Genomic DNA, 17814 nt, shown 5'->3' with positions numbered 1-17814 from the left:
TCCATAACCAAAGCAAACCACATCAAGAGAAAGTCCTTTGGATCAGATGTTAAACCATGTCTGCCTGTTCTGGTGGACATTAAAGATCCCAGGGCACAATTCAAAAAGAGAAGGGTGTTTTTCCTGGAATCTGGCCGACAAATCCCTTGAATAAAAAAATAACAAAAAAACTGTTATTCACTCCATGGCTGTTGTGGGATAATTGCTGTGTGCAAATTGGCTGCCACCTTAGCCCTCAAACAGACATTTGACTTCAGAATACATCCCGTGAAACACTTTGGGGTGGTCTCCTAATGTGAAAAACGCTATGCCAAATGCAAGAACCATTAATTATTAATAGTGCTGAACTAGCATAATTTCAGGAGCGTGTACAGGTCTGATTATACTCTTCTGGAATCAGTAATGTACTTGATTAATAAATGACCTCTCCATTTTAATCTTATATAATAATGGACTTTACATTTACATGGACTGCAAATTCAATAATACAATATATATGGACTAAATCAGGTCTAATATGCAGGTAGGGTTGGCAAAGGGCAACATTTTTGTGTTGGGTTAACTATGCAAATTCATGTTGAAGAGGAAATCAGATGCCTTTAATTACAGAATTAAAACCAATAAAATGATTGTAGAATACTTGAATCCTTTATTTTGATCATGTAAGTGCTCTGAGACTCTATATAAATGCAAGTTGTTGTAGTAAGTAATACAATACAATATTACATTTGTAAAGCGCCTTTCACGTCGGGAGGAAGTCCCAAAGGCGCTGAACAGTCAGGGATTTAGGATCCTAATAGCACCTTTCATGTGTTTAATTCCAAACCACAAATTGGACTCCACAGTAAGCATATTCAAAATTCATAGCCAAGTCATTTTAATTTGCATAATTTGGCAACATAAAGGATCATAGCTATTGGGAGGTTGTTGGAAGATAGCAGCATACATAGTAGGGTTTAAAGGCTACTCATTTGCAAGAAAGCTTGAGTAGTTTATCATCAAATCCCTTGATATTGGTTATGAGAATGCGTTGATACTGTGTATTTGGAACAGGCACATAAATTAGCACAGGTGGAGCTGATTCACACAAAGACCAGTGCCCAAGGGTATCTCCTACACAGGGACTATGTTTATTATGCTTAATTTACCACTGACATAAAACATTAATTCTTTTGTAAACCGCTGATTCCTAAACTCATACAACATTGCGTTACTGCTGCAATGAGTCGGTTACCCACGTCCCTGTGTGTCACTGGCTTGTGAAAATGTGGATTCCAGTAGCTAATAAATAGTAAAATAATAATCCTTGCATCTGACATAGTCCTCCTAACATGAGAAGCACATCTCAAAACCCTTCACGGTAATTACTGTAAAGTGTAGACTGTATTTTGTAGATGAATGCCACAGCCAATTTTCAATCAGCGCTGCATTATAAAAACAACCTTGAAGTGAATGATCAATTTTATCTGAAGAATTGTAGGTAGGACACCAGGAGAAACTCCCCTTTTTAAATTGTATCATATAATCACTCACCTTTACAGACAGACAGGAGCTCCAAAGGATGGCACCTCTGACAATGCAGCACACCCCTAGCACTGCACTGAAATGTCAGCTTAGACTGAGTTCAAACTCCTGCTCGAACCCAGAACAATCTGACAAAGGAGAACCCAACATATGTTGAAGATAGCTTGCATACCTTGCCAAGGTTCCTACAAAAGGGGATATCGAAGTTGTTTGTTAATTTGATGCTAAAGTCCTCAAAAGATCTACAGTTGGGGAAAAACAAAGTAAATGATGCAAACTAGGAGTTCTGACTAATCTCTTCTTTGATGATCTTGTAAAAGAACAACAAATTACATTTACACAGCACCTTTCACGTCAGGAGGACATCCTAAGGTACTGGACCGTCAGGGATCCACATCCGAATTGGTGGTTGGGATCAGGAGGGATGGAGAGCGGGGAGGGTAGGGGTAGGAGGGTAACCTAAGGCACAGTCGAAGAAGAAGGTCTTGAGTCGGGTCTTGAAGAAGGAAAGCAAGGAGTTTGCGTAGTCGAGCCTGGTCTCGGTGGGATGCGGTGAAAGACAGTGGTGGAGCCGGGCAATTTTGTGGTGGCACCACGTATAATCCTTCACACTCAATGTAGCCCGTACCTCCATAACCTGTCATTTTTCAGGCAGCTTAATTGGATTTCTAGCAAAAATGACACTTTATTCCATCAGAAGAAACAGGAAAGAAAGTTTCTCAATTCCATTCAAGATATTGTCTTCTGGTCGAGATCTCAGTATAAAGTGGTGCTGCAATATTTTCTTCAAAATAAGATGGAATTTCCAGCATATGGCTCTTGAGATGGATATTTCAGTAATCAAACTAGTCAGTGACATTTGAGAGCATGTCAATATGTTTCAGAATCATGACTGACTGCAGGTCAATTCTGTCATGAGCGAGTTATTTAACCACTGACTGAGGTTGATGGTCAGTCTGGCTCAGTTCGTAACATGCTCAACTCAGTACTGTGGCTGTGGATTCAAAAGCCCCGCATCTGGCCTTTGAGCTCACAGTCCAGGCTGATACACGAGTGCGATGGTGGCGGCAGCAGCAAGGAGACTCTAAACTGAGGTCCCACCTGCCTGTTCAGGTGAAGCCACAACTGTTTGTGGGACGCTGCTGTACGCCATTGGCTGCCATGTTTCGTCCATAAAATATACAGTCAATTCGCTTTACAGTGTATTCTGTGAAGCGCTTTGAGACGTCTCGAAGGCATGATAAGGCGCTATATCAAATGCAAGGATTATTATTATTATTGATGTTAAAGATCTTATGGCACTATCGGAAAACAGAAGGAAGGGAGTTTCTCTCAGTGTCCTTGCCAACAATTTCCTCAGATAAAATTAGTCATTCACTTTTTGGCTCTTTACAGGAAATTGCTAGGTTGGGATAAATTGTGCTGCTGTGTTCACCAACAGACACACCTTCACTTTGTTTGATGTTGTAACCGCTATATCAAATGTGAAGATTTTTTAAAAATGGTTACCCAAGCTTTACCCATTACCCTGAATGTAGCAGTTAATATATTGATTGACCAGGTCTCACGCCAGCAATTGAATGACAGATATGACCACATGGTCCAGCAGTTTGCGGAAGACAGTGTCTGTGGACATAATTAACGATCCAAATTCAAATCACAACGCTTGGCAAAGACTGAGAGCACAACCGATAGAGAAGATAATGAACAGTCCTTGATGGAATCAATTAGCCTTTACTATTAACAATTCTGCAAGGCTTCTCAGACACCAATAAACCCAAAGCTCCCTCGGTGGGTGAGCGCAGTCAGCTTTCCTCATATCAGCAGCTTTCCCTTGGGCAGAGGTTGAAAGTTCTCAGCTGCAAACACCACAGCTTCTGACAAGAGCTGGCAGCTGTTGGAGAGCTCATTTTATCCCATAAGTCCCAAATCCCCCATCCCTCAGGAAGACTTTACAAGTAAACCTTTCTCAAGACTTGAAAAGTACGACAGGCAACCTGCTGATTAGCATAGGAAGATTGAGAAGTCCTGTATTGTATAATTTCTGTTGGTAGAAAGCAGAAACGCTTTGTAACATGAGGTACAATATTGGAGTTATGGTGCGAGCCAAACCAAGGTAGAGCTCTTCAGCCTTGAAGAGAGATTGCCTTTTAGAGAGAGATTTAAAACGGGTCTCGGAAAGTCAATCCAGAACAATACTTTAAGATAAACCATGGCAACGGAACAAGTGTGCACAGCTTCCGGGTTGCAAAAGAGAATTTTAGGACAGACACTAGGAAGTATTTCTTTACACAAAGGGTAATGAGCAACTGGATGGTTACCATAAAGGGTGGTTGAGGCCAGGATGCTCGAGTACTGATTTAAGAACGAGTGGAGTCCTGCAGCGTAGTGGTTAGAGCACTCGTCTCACAAGCGAGAGGAATTGGGGGCAAAACCTTCGGCAGGTTTCTTTACTCCACATGCCTGTTAACCTAGCAGTAAGTAGAACCTAGTTATTAGTCAATTGGCAGATCCCTTAAAAAAAATTGGTCACTCAATCCACCACTGTTTGCGGGACACTGCTGTGCACAATCAGCTGCCACATTTCACCCACAAAATACACAGTCAATTCACTTTACAGTATATTCTGTGAAGTGTTTTGAGACTTCTCAATGACATGGTAAGGCGCTATATCAAATGCAAGGATTATTATTATACTATTATGAAAGGACAGTTAGATGTCCTGGAACGACCTGGAACGATGAGATCAAATTGGCGAGAAGCGCTTTCTTCATTAGAACTTCTCATGATCTTATGAGTTTGAGATAAGGATACCTGCTTACTTCAATATCTCTCAATCAAAGCTCAATTCAATGAGAAGTACATTGAACATGGACAACATTTCAGCTTCTTATATACACTCTTCATTACACTCGAGACTCCACCAGTACATTACTGTACATTGCACACATTCCTGGCAAGTGACTTCTCAAAACAGGTGGTAAATTGTGCTTCCAGATCCACAATAAACAAAAACATAATTTTGCTAAATGGGGCATGAGCAACTCACCAAAACATATTCCAGCCCTGATTTGAGCTTTCAGCCACTACGTCCCGAAGCTTTGGAACCCTCTCCTTCCCTTCTTTTAGATCACTACTGAAGACTTTCTTCTTCGACCGTGCTTAACTCCCCCCCACACCCGGCTCGGCATCGTGCTTCGCCACTGTTAGGCACTCTGAGATGCTGCCCCCCTGAAGGGTGCTGTGCAAATGCAAGTTGCTGTTGTTGCGGTGATGGTGGTATTAGTGTGGGAGAAAGCAATGCCACTTGCTTTCACTATGAGCAAAATTCACATTTTACTGAAGTTCCTCGAGATTCTTTTCACAACGTATGGTAAATGCTCCTGAAACTAAATGCACTTTTCTGACAGAAAAACAATAGACTTGACAAAAGAATCAGTTAATGTTTCTTGAAAACTGCTGAAGGAAATCCTATCTATTAGTTTCCAGATTCTGCGAGGTATAGGTTGAGGTGAAGTCCTTTTATTTTTCTCTGTCAAAACCAGGATTTCGAGAAAAAGAATCTAATTAATCACACTACAATTGCTTTCCTCCATTGGTCATACATTTTGTGAGACACCAAACTATCAGAATTTCTCATCTCCATTACATGGAGCAGTCAAATGGAATAATCACCTTTTAATGAGCAAAAATGAGTCCTGCCCAACAATCTCCCAGATAAAATTGGTCATTCACTTCACAGCTGTTTGTGGGACGTCGCTGTGCATAAATTGGCTGCTGCGTGAAGCACTTTGCGGTATTTCAACGCAGTTGTAAGGAGCTCTATCAGAATAATAATAATCATTGTATTTGATTTAGTGCCTTATCATGTCATTGATATAATGATCCCAATAATAATCCTTGCATTTAATATAGCACTTTTCACGTCTTCTAGACGCCCCAAAGCACTTCACAGAATATGCTGTAAAGTGAATTGACTGTATATTTGTGGGCGAAAAGCAGCAGCCAATTGCGTCCCACAAACAGCCATGGATTGAATTGACCACATTATTATTGCTTTTTTTTCTTGAGGGGTTATTATCAGGCATGTGGAGTAAGGAAACTTGCCCAAGGTTTCACTCTGCCGGGAATCAAACCCAGGTCTCTCGCTTGCCAGGCAAGTGCCCTAACCACTGAGCTACAGGACTCCAAAGCACTTCACAGCAGATATTGTAAAGTTAATTGATTGTATATTTGTGGGTGAAACGCGGTAGCCAATTGCACACAGCAGCATCCCACAAACAGTCATGGACTGAGTGACTAAATTATTATTGTTTTGTTTTGAGGGACTATTATCTCCCCAAGTATCGCCCTGGCAAGAATCAAACCCAGAGTTCTGTGCAAAGTGTAGTGAGCAAGTGATCTAACCACTGAGTTACAGGACTCCACTGTAGAAAGTGACAGCAGACTTTAAGGGCCAAATGGCCATTCCTACAACAATCATGCAACTTCAATTGCACAATAAAAGATTAAGGCACCAATTTCCCTCGTCAACAAAACAGGGTCACGGGTTAATTAGTTTCCAGCCTGGAAACAGCAACCAGAATATAAACACCCCAGCTCAGGTGGCCAGTTAAACCAAGGTCCCATCTGTCTGTTTAGTTGGATGCTGAAGAATCTTTGGCCCAATTCAAATAGAAGGGAGTTTCTCCCAGTGTCCTGGCCAACAATCCCACCCGCCAACAATCAATCATTCCAATCTTCTTAGCTGTTCATGGGTTGTTGTTGTGCGCAAATTGGCTACCGGGTTCACCCACAACAGACAGTCACTACACTTCGCACAGAACTCTGTGAAGCTCTCTGAGACGTCCTCCCGACGTGAAAGGAACCAAATCAAATGTGAGGGGCATGCTTATTGTTTTCCTAAGTGTCATTTGGTAAAGTGGTAAATGTTAGTTTCAAACCTTAGCAAACAACCTGATGACATAACCACAAGAACAACACCACCACAAATTTAATAATTCAGGTAAGAACAGCAGGCTACTGATTGGAAGGTAAGCACTCTGAATATGTAATAATCCTTGCGATGGATATAGCCCTTTTCATGGCTTCTCAACTTCTCAAACGCTTCTCAAAATACACTGTAAAGTGAATTGACTGTATACTTGTGGGTGAAACGCAGCACAAAACATACCCGCATGAGGGGCTATAGCAACTAGAGTTGTTGTTGTAGTTTCAAAGCCAAAGTCAGACGAGGACAAAACAAAGGGTTAAACGTCAGATCATCGATGGGATTATTTCATTCAGTCAGCTGTATGCTGGTAAGGTGATGCGCAATTTCAGTTTAGATCCAGATTCTCGCATTTGTCAGGCCGTTAGATTGCAGAGACAGTTCACCTCATTCCTGTCTCCTGTCATTGAAAACAATCCCAGCAAACGTGCTACATCATTACAATTAGGGACAGTCCTCCCCCTCAACCCACCATTCTCACTCCTGTCATTGTGGTTCAACAGGAACATTTAAAAAAAGGAGCTATTTATAGTTTCCAGCTCTATCCCACTCAAATCAGCAGAGTTGGGTGAACAAATGACAAGCAACAATTAATAGGTCAACTATTTCAGTTCCTTTACAAACTGGATTGAAGGCACAAAACTCAGACTCGGAAATATTTCTACCCACACTTAAGTATCTCGATTAATTTCACAAAAGCTAAAGGTATCAGTCACCATGTTATTCTATAGGCCCCCCCACCACCTGCTATCGGGTGCCCAATCAATACAGGTAAATGTGACCAGTTACTTGAATAGTTGTTTGAGTCTGGTTAGGAGACTGTGCCTAATACCCTCTGGGATTAGGTTAGCAGCATATGTCCCTCCAGGGAGAGAGTACACATTCTATTCCAGATACGGAGACATTTCCATGTGTCTGTCAGTGGCAGACCCATGTGGAATCTATAGTCTGGGTTGGAGACTCTTTAAGTACTGTGATGGGTTTCCCCAGTGTCAGATACCCGGCTGCCCAGGAAATTGCCTCCTGTTCCCAAGAGTTGCCATTCTAGCACAAAGTCTGCATTGCCAAGAACACGACACTTAAAAACATTGGTGCCCAATATTTCTGTACAAAAGTGAGTCTTCGAGTTAACCCTGAATGCAGTGGAAGACAGGTTGGCTTTGAAGAAAGAGGAACAATAATTGAAGAGGAACGTTAATTGAAGAAAGAAATAATCTGACCTAAGAACATTCTCTAAGGACCCACCTGTGCTGGGTTTAATTTTTTCTGTACCATTGAGCATCCTGCACATCTCAAGCTTCAGGAAACCCTCAGCTATGTAAACTCTCTATGTAACTCATCTCTCTTACACTGAGGACTGGCCTTACTCTCCTCTACTGCCTGGAGGGATAGGGCAACAACAACAAATCAGATTTGCATAGCACCTTTCACGTCAGGAGAACTTCCTAAAGTGCTGGGAGGACAATCCATGAACAGGCAGGACCCAGAGCTGCAGTTTGTAAAGAAGCCTCTTGAATATCTACAACATTATAGAAATCTAGGAGCAAGTCACGTAAATTACCATCTCTGAATTGACATGCGAGCAAGTCAGAATAGGAGCCCTCTCCCTTCTGCAGCAGCACCTCATTAACTCATTCTCACACAGGGAAACTTACAACAATAGTTTTGCTGCAAATATTGAGGTCAGATTAACAAAGCTATCATTTCCAGATACCGCCATCATCTTTTCTGACGTAGGATGAACTGGCAAATGGTACCAGACACAACCTATTAGCTCTGCAACTTGACTCAGAAACACTGTATAAACATAGAAATGTTATATCTGTGCTTACATATTCACATACCAGCTACAAGCATCGAAACACGTCACTGCAAGGCAACGTGTTTCAACCGCAGTGTAACACATCACAACAGAAGGCAAGTCGATATGGAAGTTACATTTGAAATCATTGCCTATCACAACGCAAATTAAAATTGAAAATGATCTGTGACAGCCACAAACTAAACACGCTCAAGTTTTATTGTGTGTTGACTTGTCACGATTTTTAAAACATTTGTTAGTCACCAATGATGCTCTCTAGCATACTTTGAATGCAGGTCAACTCTTTGTGGAGTCCTGTAGCTCAGTGGTTAGAGCAGTCGCCTTACAAGTGAGAGATCTGGGTTTGATTCCCAGCAGGGTGAAACCTTGGGCAATTTTCCTTACTCCCCACACACCTGATAATAATCCCTCAAGAAAAAAAAGCAATAACAATTTTGTCACTCAATCCACGACTGTTTGTGGGACGCTGCTGTGCGCAATTGGCTGCCGCGTTTCGTCCACAAATATAGTCAATTCACTTTACAGTGTATTCTGTGAAGCGCTTTGAGATGTCTCGAAGACGTGAAAAGCGCTACATCAAATGCAAGGATTATTATTATTTGCTCCCACCCACTCATCAGCAACTGAAGCAGAAAGCCAACTCAATTATTTCAGAAACTGATGGATTTTTGCTTAACTTTGCAAGATACTAAAGTAAAAAGGAAAGTAACTTGCTGTCCAGCACTTCATTTCATTATTCTTAAAATAATTTGATACAGCGCCTTATCATGTCATTGAGACGTCTCAAAGCGCTTCACAGAATATACTGGAAAGTGAATTGACTGTGTATTTTGTGGGCAAAATGCAGCAACCAATTGCGCACAGCAGTGTCCCACAAACAGTCGTGGACTGAGTGACCAAATTACTATTATTTATGCATTTATTTATTTATGAAGAGGTTATTACCCCCAGAGAGTGATCCATCAATCGATCAACAACCAGGTTCTTACTTACTGCTGGGTAAACAAAGGTGTATGGAGTCAGAAAACACTCTTAAGGTTTCACCCTTCTCAGGAATCGAACCTGTGTCCTCTTGCTTGCAAGGCGAGGGCTCTAACCAATACATGACAGGACTCCAGCAAAGATGGACTCCTCATTATCTGGCTCGTTCATTGTTAGAATCCAATAGGAAAAGTTTAAGGGGTTAACTGTAATACACCAACTGAATTTCCTTTAAATAATCACAACCTTTGCATATGATAAGGTGCCTTTGATATCCAGAGGACACCATCAATCCGCTTCACACGATCTACCGAAGTGGAACTCCAAATTTTAAAGCTCACAAGCGTTCACCATTCAGTCATTTATACGGAGGAGGGGGTGGCGGGGGGGGGTGAGAGGGGGGTGGGGTGAGAGGGTAGAGTGGGAAGATTTTATCGATGAAGACCAGATGAAATCCTCAGCTATTGCAGCCACTGGAGGCATCTTTCTGGGTAAAAAAAATCCTGCCTCCGCTATTTTAGCCACGGCGACACTAGGTGGGTGTATCTCACTGCTGCACTTGAAGACATCAGCAATTCCTCCCACAGAAACCTCCGCCAACACGATGCTTCACTAACAACAGCCTTGTTCCCTGCACAGAGGAGGCTTGGAATTCTCAGCTTGGTTTGTGGGCACTTAAGCATAATGATGGGTGTCCGCATGTGTCAGGACACCTGGATGGCCAAAAATAATCACACAGAGCACAGCATCACTCAGGGAGAGGGGGGAGAGTGTGTGAGCGAAATGGAGAGAGAGGGGGGGGGGGCAGTTAAATAGAGAGAGAGAGAGGGAGGGAGAGGGTGAAATAGAGAGAGAATGAGAGAGAGTTAGAGAGAAGATGAGAGAGAATGAAATAGAGAGAGAGGATAAGAGAGAGTGAAATAGAGAGAGAGAGATAGCGAAATAGAGAGAGGATGGCATAGAGAGAGAGAGAGAAAGAGAGGGGATTATATATATATATATAGAGAGAGAGAGAGAGTGGGGGTGAAATATTAGAGAAAGGGAGAGGGGGAGATCGAAAGAAAGAGAGAGAGTGAAATAGAGAGAGAGAGAGAGTGAGGGTGAGATAGAAAGGTGGAGATCAGACACAGTGGGGATTTGAGTTGATGCTCTTAACCTTGAAGTTGCAGCAATGGATAAACCCTGAACTCTGTACCAGGAGAGAGAGAGGGGGAGAGGGGGGGAGAGGGAGAGAGAGGGGGGGAGAGGGGGGGAGGGGGGGGAGAGAGGGGGACCGGTACAGTCCTGAGTGTACAGACAGCACTTCAAGGTGGGGGTTTGCAGCCCAGAGGGTCACCATCCTCACCCCGAGCACAGCCCGTGCCGGGGGGGGGGGGGGGGGGGGGAGAGGGAGGGTCGAGCGGGTTTTGTGACATTTAATGAGCGAACGGGCGCGGAGGGGAACCAGGCAAATACACAGGCAAATACACAGGCAAACACACAGGCAAACACACAGGCAAACACACAGGCAAATACACAGACAAACACAGGCAAATACACAGGCAAACACACAGGCAAACACACAGGCAAACACACAGGCAAACACACAGGCAAACACACAGGCAAATACACAGGCAAATACACAGGCAAATACACAGGCAAACACACAGGCATATACACAGGCAAATACACAGGCAAATACACAGGCAAATACACAGGCAAATACACAGGCAAACACACAGGCAAATACACAGGCAAATAGGGGCAAATAGGGGCAAATAGGGGCAAATACACAGGCAAACACAGGCAAATACACAGGCAAACACAGAGGCAAACACGAGCAAATACACAGACAAACACACAGGCAAACACAGGCAAATACACAGGTAAACACGAGCAAATACACAGGCAAACACACAGGGAAACACACAGGGAAACACACAGGGAAACACACAGGGAAACACAGGCAAATACACAGGTAAACACGGGCAAACACACAGGCAAACACACAGGGAAACACACAGGGAAACACACAGGGAAACACACAGGGAAACACACAGGGAAACACAGGCAAATACACAGGTAAACACGGGCAAACACACAGGCAAATACACAGGCAAATACACAGGCAGGATATCTCTGCGCAAATCCATTGCAAGTCTCCTCTCTCAGTCTGACCCCAACGTTGTTAATTCACAAATCGCGGCGTCAGTGTGCGACTGAAGGCGTGAAATTAGCACTGAACTGAGTGGTCTGTGATCAAAGTCAAACAGTCTCACACACAGTAACACACACACAGCAACACATACACACACACAGTAACACACACACACACAGCAACACATACACACACACAGTAACACATACACACACACAGTAACACATACACACACAGCAACACATACACACACACAGTAACACATACACACACACAGTAACACACACACACAGTAACACATACACACACACAGCAACACATACACACACACAGTAACACATACACACACAGCAACACATACACACACACAGTAACACATACACACACACAGTAACACACACACAGCAACACATACACACACACAGTAACACACACACACAGCAACACATACACACACACAGTAACACACACACACAGCAACACATACACACACACAGTAACACACACACACAGTAACACATACACAGTAACACACACACACACACACACAGTAACATACACACAGCAACATACACACAGTAACACACACACACACACAGTAACACACACACACAGTAACACACACACACACACACAGTAACAGACACATTCACAATCACACAAGGGGGGGTGAGCCCAGGGGGGGGTTGAGCCCGGGGGGTGAGCCCGGGGGGGTGAGCCCGGGGGGGGGTGAGCCCAGGGGGGGGGGGGTGAGCCCGGGGGGGGGGGGTGAGCCCGGGGGGGGGGGGGGGTGAGCCCGGGGGGGGGGGGGGGTGAGCCCGGGGGGGGGTGAGCCCGGGGGGGGGGGGGTGAGCCCAGGGGGGGTGAGCTGGAGTCGGGCACTGTTGGGTTAAACATTCCCCGCAATGCAACGTAATTGTCTTATCAAACCCAAACCCTATCCGCCCGGAGCTCTCCATCCGCACAGTGTCTCACCATCCGCACTGTGTCAGTGTTAATTGGAAGTGTGTTGGGGGGGAATTGCCCCCAATGTTATCTGGAAGCGATGCCAAAGTTGACCACCAAGTCATTGGCATCAAATGCTTAACTTCCACTCAGTACAGTTCAGAGTTTGTAAACCAATTCCTATTGCAATTCAATTAATATTGTTTATTTATTACTAAAATAAAACTAAATCACATCTCTCTCTCACACACACAGACACACACACACAGACACACACACAGACACACACACACACACACACAGACACACACACACAGACACACACAGACACAGACACACACACACAGATACACACAGATACACACAGACACACACACACAGACACACACAGACACACAGACACAGACACACACACACAGACACACACACACAGACATAGACACACACAGACATACACACAGACACAGACACACACACACAGACACACACACACACACAGACACACACACATACACAGACACACAGACACACACACGTACCGGTAGCACATAATGTGCGATGAGAACGCATAGAGCGAGAAATAAGGTCAGAGAGAGAGAGAGAGAGGGAGAGGGGAGTGTTGGGGAAGGATTTTGACAAAGACAGATTCAGTCCTATGTATTCCCCGAAAAACAGACCGTGTCCTCAGGACTCGCGCTGTTCGGGTCGGGACACCGACACAAGTCACAGCCAAAAACTTCCTGAAATGCAGCTGTTTTCAGGAGCAGTGACTGACAGTGAGTGGGAGAGTGGACACAGAGGTTCCCAGAGACTCAATAGCTTATTTTCCCCAATAAAATAAACACGAAGCACCTGTGTGTCTGTGTGTGTGTGTGTGTCTGTGTGTGTGTCTGTGTGTGTGTGTGTCTGTGTGTGTCTGTGTGTGTCTGTGTGTGTGTGTCTGTGTGTGTGTGTCTGTGTGTGTGTGTGTGTGTGTGTCTGTGTGTGTGTGTCTGTGTGTGTGTGTCTGTCGGTGTGTGTGTGTCTGTGTCTGTGTGTGTGTCTGTGTGTGTGTCTGTGTGTGTGTCTGTGTCTGTGTGTGTGTCTGTGTGTGTGTGTGTCTGTGTGTGTGTGTGTCTGTGTGTATGTGTCTGTCTGTGTGTGTGTGTGTGTCTGTGTGTGTGTGTGTGTCTGTCTGTGTGTGTGTGTTTGTGTCTGTGTGTGTGTGTCTGTGTGTCTGTGTGTGTGTGTCTGTGTGTCTGTGTGTGTGTGTCTGTGTGTGTCTGTGTGTGTGTGTCTGTGTGTCTGTGTCTGTGTGTCTGTGTCTGTGTGTGTCTGTCTGTGTGTGTCTGTCTGTGTGTGTCTGTGTGTGGTCACTGCACATGGGAGTGTTAAGAGAATAAAGTTGTCCATCCTCAGGGTCGCAAGGAGTGTGTGTGTGAGAGTGAGTGTGTGTGTGAGGGTGAGTGAGTGAGTGAGTGTGTGAGTGAGTGTGAGTGAGTGAGTGAGTGAGTGGTTCAGTTGTGGGAACCTTCACTGTTTCACTGGGGGAACCTGAGCCAAACATTAATATAGGAACTTGAGGGTTTGGGGGGACAATTTCGGGCTTTAAATACACCCACACACACAGTCACACACACACCCACACACACAGTCACACACACACCCACACACACAGTCACACACACACCCACACACACAGTCACACACACACCCACACACACACCCACACACACAGTCACACACACACCCACACACACAGTCACACACACACCCACACACACAGTCACACACACACCCACACACACACCCACACACACACCCACACACACAGTCACACACACACCCACACACACAGTCACACACACACCCACACACACACCCACACACACACCCACACACACAGTCACACACACACCCACACACACAGTCACACACACACCCACACACACAGTCACACACACACCCACACACACACCCACACACACACACCCACACACACAGTCACACACACAGTCACACACACACCCACACACACACCCACACACACACCCACACGCACAGTCACACAGTCACACACACACCCACACACACAGTCACACACACACCCACACACACAGTCACACACACACCCACACACACACCCACACACACACCCACACACACACCCACACACACACCCACACACACACAGTCACACACACACCCACACACACAGTCACACACACAGTCACACACACACCCACACACACAGTCACACACACACCCACACACACAGTCACACACACACACACACAGTCACACACACACACACACACACAGTCACACACACACCCCCACACACACACACACACACACCCACACACACACCCACACACACAGTCACACACACACCCACACACACACAGTCACACACACACCCACACACACAGTCACACACACAGTCACACACACAGTCACACACACACCCACACACACACACCCACACACACAGTCACACACACACCCACACACACAGTCACACACACACACACACACACACAGTTACACACACACCCACACACACAGTCACACACACACCCACACACACAGTCACACACACACCCACACACACAGTCACACACACACCCACACACACAGTCACACACACACCCACACACACAGTCACACACACACCCACACACACAGTCACACACACACCCACACACACAGTCACACACACACCCACACACACAGTCACACACACAGTCACACACACACCCACACACACACCCACAGACACAGTCACACACACACCCACACACACAGTCACACACACACCCACACACACAGTCACACACAAACAGTCACACACACACACACACACAGATGCAGTCACACACACACCCACACACAGAGACACAGTCACACACACACCCACACACACAGTCACACACACACCCACACACAGAGACACAGTCACACACACACCCACACATGTATATATATGTACACACGCACCTATATATTAGCTCTATATCTGTCTATATATATTTGTGTATAAATCACTATCCACTGGCGATAAAGACGAGACATCCCCTCTCGGTCACTCTGATCCCACATTGCGTTCGGATCAAATCATTTCGGGGTTCAGAGAAGACACAAATTGCTGCGTTGCTACAGCAACCACTTACCCCCCAAAATACCATCATCATCATCATCATCACCAAGAAAAAAATACCCTCAACCGACCACCAGCACCAGCACCAGCACCCCAGCTCCACCAGCACCCCCAGCACCCCCAGCACCCCAGCACCCCCAGCACCCCAGCACCCCCAGCACCCCAGCACCCCCAGCACCCCAGCACCCCCAGCACCCCAGCACCCCCAGCACCCCCAGCTCCCCCAGCACCCCCAGCACCCCACTACCCCAGCACCCCAGCACCCCACTACCCCAGCACCCCAGCACCCCAGCACCCCAGCACCCCAGCACCCCACTACCCCAGCACCCCACTACCCCAGCACCCCAGCACCCCAGCACCAGCACCCCAGCTCCACCAGCACCAGCACCCCAGCTCCACCAGCACCAGCACCCCAGCTCCCCCAGCACCCCCAGCTCCCCCAGCTCCACCAGCACCCCAGCACCCCGCTCCCCCAGCACCCCACTACCCCAGCACCCCAGCACCCCAGCACCCCTTGCACCCCAGCACCACCAGCACCCCAGCACCCCCAGCTCCCCCAGCACCCCCAGCACCCCAGCTCCCCCAGCACCCCAGCTCCCCCAGCTCCCCCAGCACCTCCCCAGCACCCCCGCTCCCCCAGCTCCCCCAGCTCCCCCAGCACCCCCAGCACCCCCAGCACCACCAGCACCACCAGCACCCCAGCACCCCAGCACCCCAGCACCACCAGCACGACCAGCACGACCAGCACCCCAGCACCCCCAGCACCCCCAGCACCCCCAACACCCCCAGCACCCCCAGAACCCCAGCACCCCCAGCACCCCTAGCACCCCTAGCACCACCAGCACGACCAGCACCCCAGCACCCTAGCACCCCCAGCACCCCCAGCACCCCCAGAACCACAGCACCCCCAGCACCCCCAGCACCCCCGCACCCCAGCACCCCCAGCACCCCCAGCACCCCAGCACCCCCAGCACCCCAGCACCCCCAGCACCCCAGCACCCCAGCACCCCCAGCTCCCCCAGCTCCCCAGCACCCCCAGCACCCCCAGCACCCCCAGCACCCCAGCACCCCCAGCACCCCCAGCACCCCCAGCACCCCAGCACCCCAGCACCCCCAGCACCCCAGCACCCCAGCACCCCCAGCACCCCCAGCACCCCAGCACCACCAGCACCCCAGCCCCCCAGCACCCCCAGCACCCCCAGCCCCCCAGCACCCCAGCACCCCTAGCACCCTAGCACCCCAGCACCCCCAGCACCCCAGCACCCCCAGCCTGTGCCAACCAACCTGGGATCATTATCAGATAATACGTGAATACATTGGAGAGAGAGAGAGGGGGAGTGGGGGGGAATGGGGGAGGGAGGTGGGGAGGGGGGGTGGGGAGGGGGGGAGGGGGGGTGGGGAGGGGGGGGGAAGGGGGGGATCAAGAAATGCACAGAATATTCGGGATAGACCGTCTCGAAATGAATCAGGTTCTCGTGGGAACTTACCCCCGACTGAAGCGATGGCAGTCAGACACAGACACAGGTACAGGGAGAGCGGGAACCGGCTCATCCCGACAGTAATCCCGAACACACCCGCACTGCCCGCCCGGCAGCCCGGACACCGGCACCACCTGCACCCCGGAGAGGGACCAAACATCCTGGGAGCCCGAGGGGGCCACCACTCCGCACAGGGATGGCTCACTCACTCACTCACTCACTCACTGACTGATGCTCACGTCCTTTCAAAGCCTTTTTCTTTTTCCTCTGCTCTCCTCCAAGGGGTGTTGTGCAGTTCCCACACACACACACACAGCCCCACACACAGCCCCTCACACAGCCCCACACACAGCCCCACACAGCCCCACACACAGCCCCACACACAGCCCCTCACAGCCCCACACACAGCCCCTCACACAGCCCCTCACACAGCCCCTCACACAGCCCCACACACAGCCCCACACACAGCCCCTCACACAGCCCCACACACAGCCCCCACAGCCCCACACACAGCCCCTCACAGCCCCCACAGCCCCTCACAGCCCCTCACACAGCCCCTCACACAGCCCCTCACAGCCCTCACAGCCCCACACACAGCCCCTCACACAGCCCCACACACAGCCCCACACACAGCCCCACACACAGCCCCAGACACAGCCCCCACAGCCCCTCACACAGCCCCACACACAGCCCCTCACACAGCCCCTCACACAGCCCCTCACAGCCCCCCCCAGCCCCCCAGCCCCCGCCCGGTGCTGTGCTGTGCTGTGCTGTGCTGAGCCCTGGTGCGGGACCAGC

The 17814-nt window shown here is 48.0% G+C and overlaps 1 protein-coding gene across 1 annotated transcript in view; it reads right to left on the bottom strand.

Moving 5' to 3' along the window:
• Positions 1–17363, bottom strand: part of csmd2 (CUB and Sushi multiple domains 2) — a 696667-nt gene extending 679304 nt beyond the window's left edge. The window contains exon 1 of the mRNA XM_042338904.1: positions 17026–17363. Coding sequence (XP_042194838.1) covers positions 17026–17176 — 151 coding nt within the window. The 5' untranslated portion in view covers positions 17177–17363. The remainder of the gene's footprint in view (positions 1–17025) is intronic.
• Positions 17364–17814: the final 451 nt, after the last annotated feature.

Source organism: Callorhinchus milii, unplaced genomic scaffold, assembly GCF_018977255.1.
Source record: "Callorhinchus milii isolate IMCB2004 unplaced genomic scaffold, IMCB_Cmil_1.0 Scaffold10, whole genome shotgun sequence".
Taxonomy (NCBI): Eukaryota; Metazoa; Chordata; class Chondrichthyes; order Chimaeriformes; family Callorhinchidae; genus Callorhinchus; species Callorhinchus milii.
This window is presented reverse-complemented; position numbering and strand designations above follow the sequence as displayed.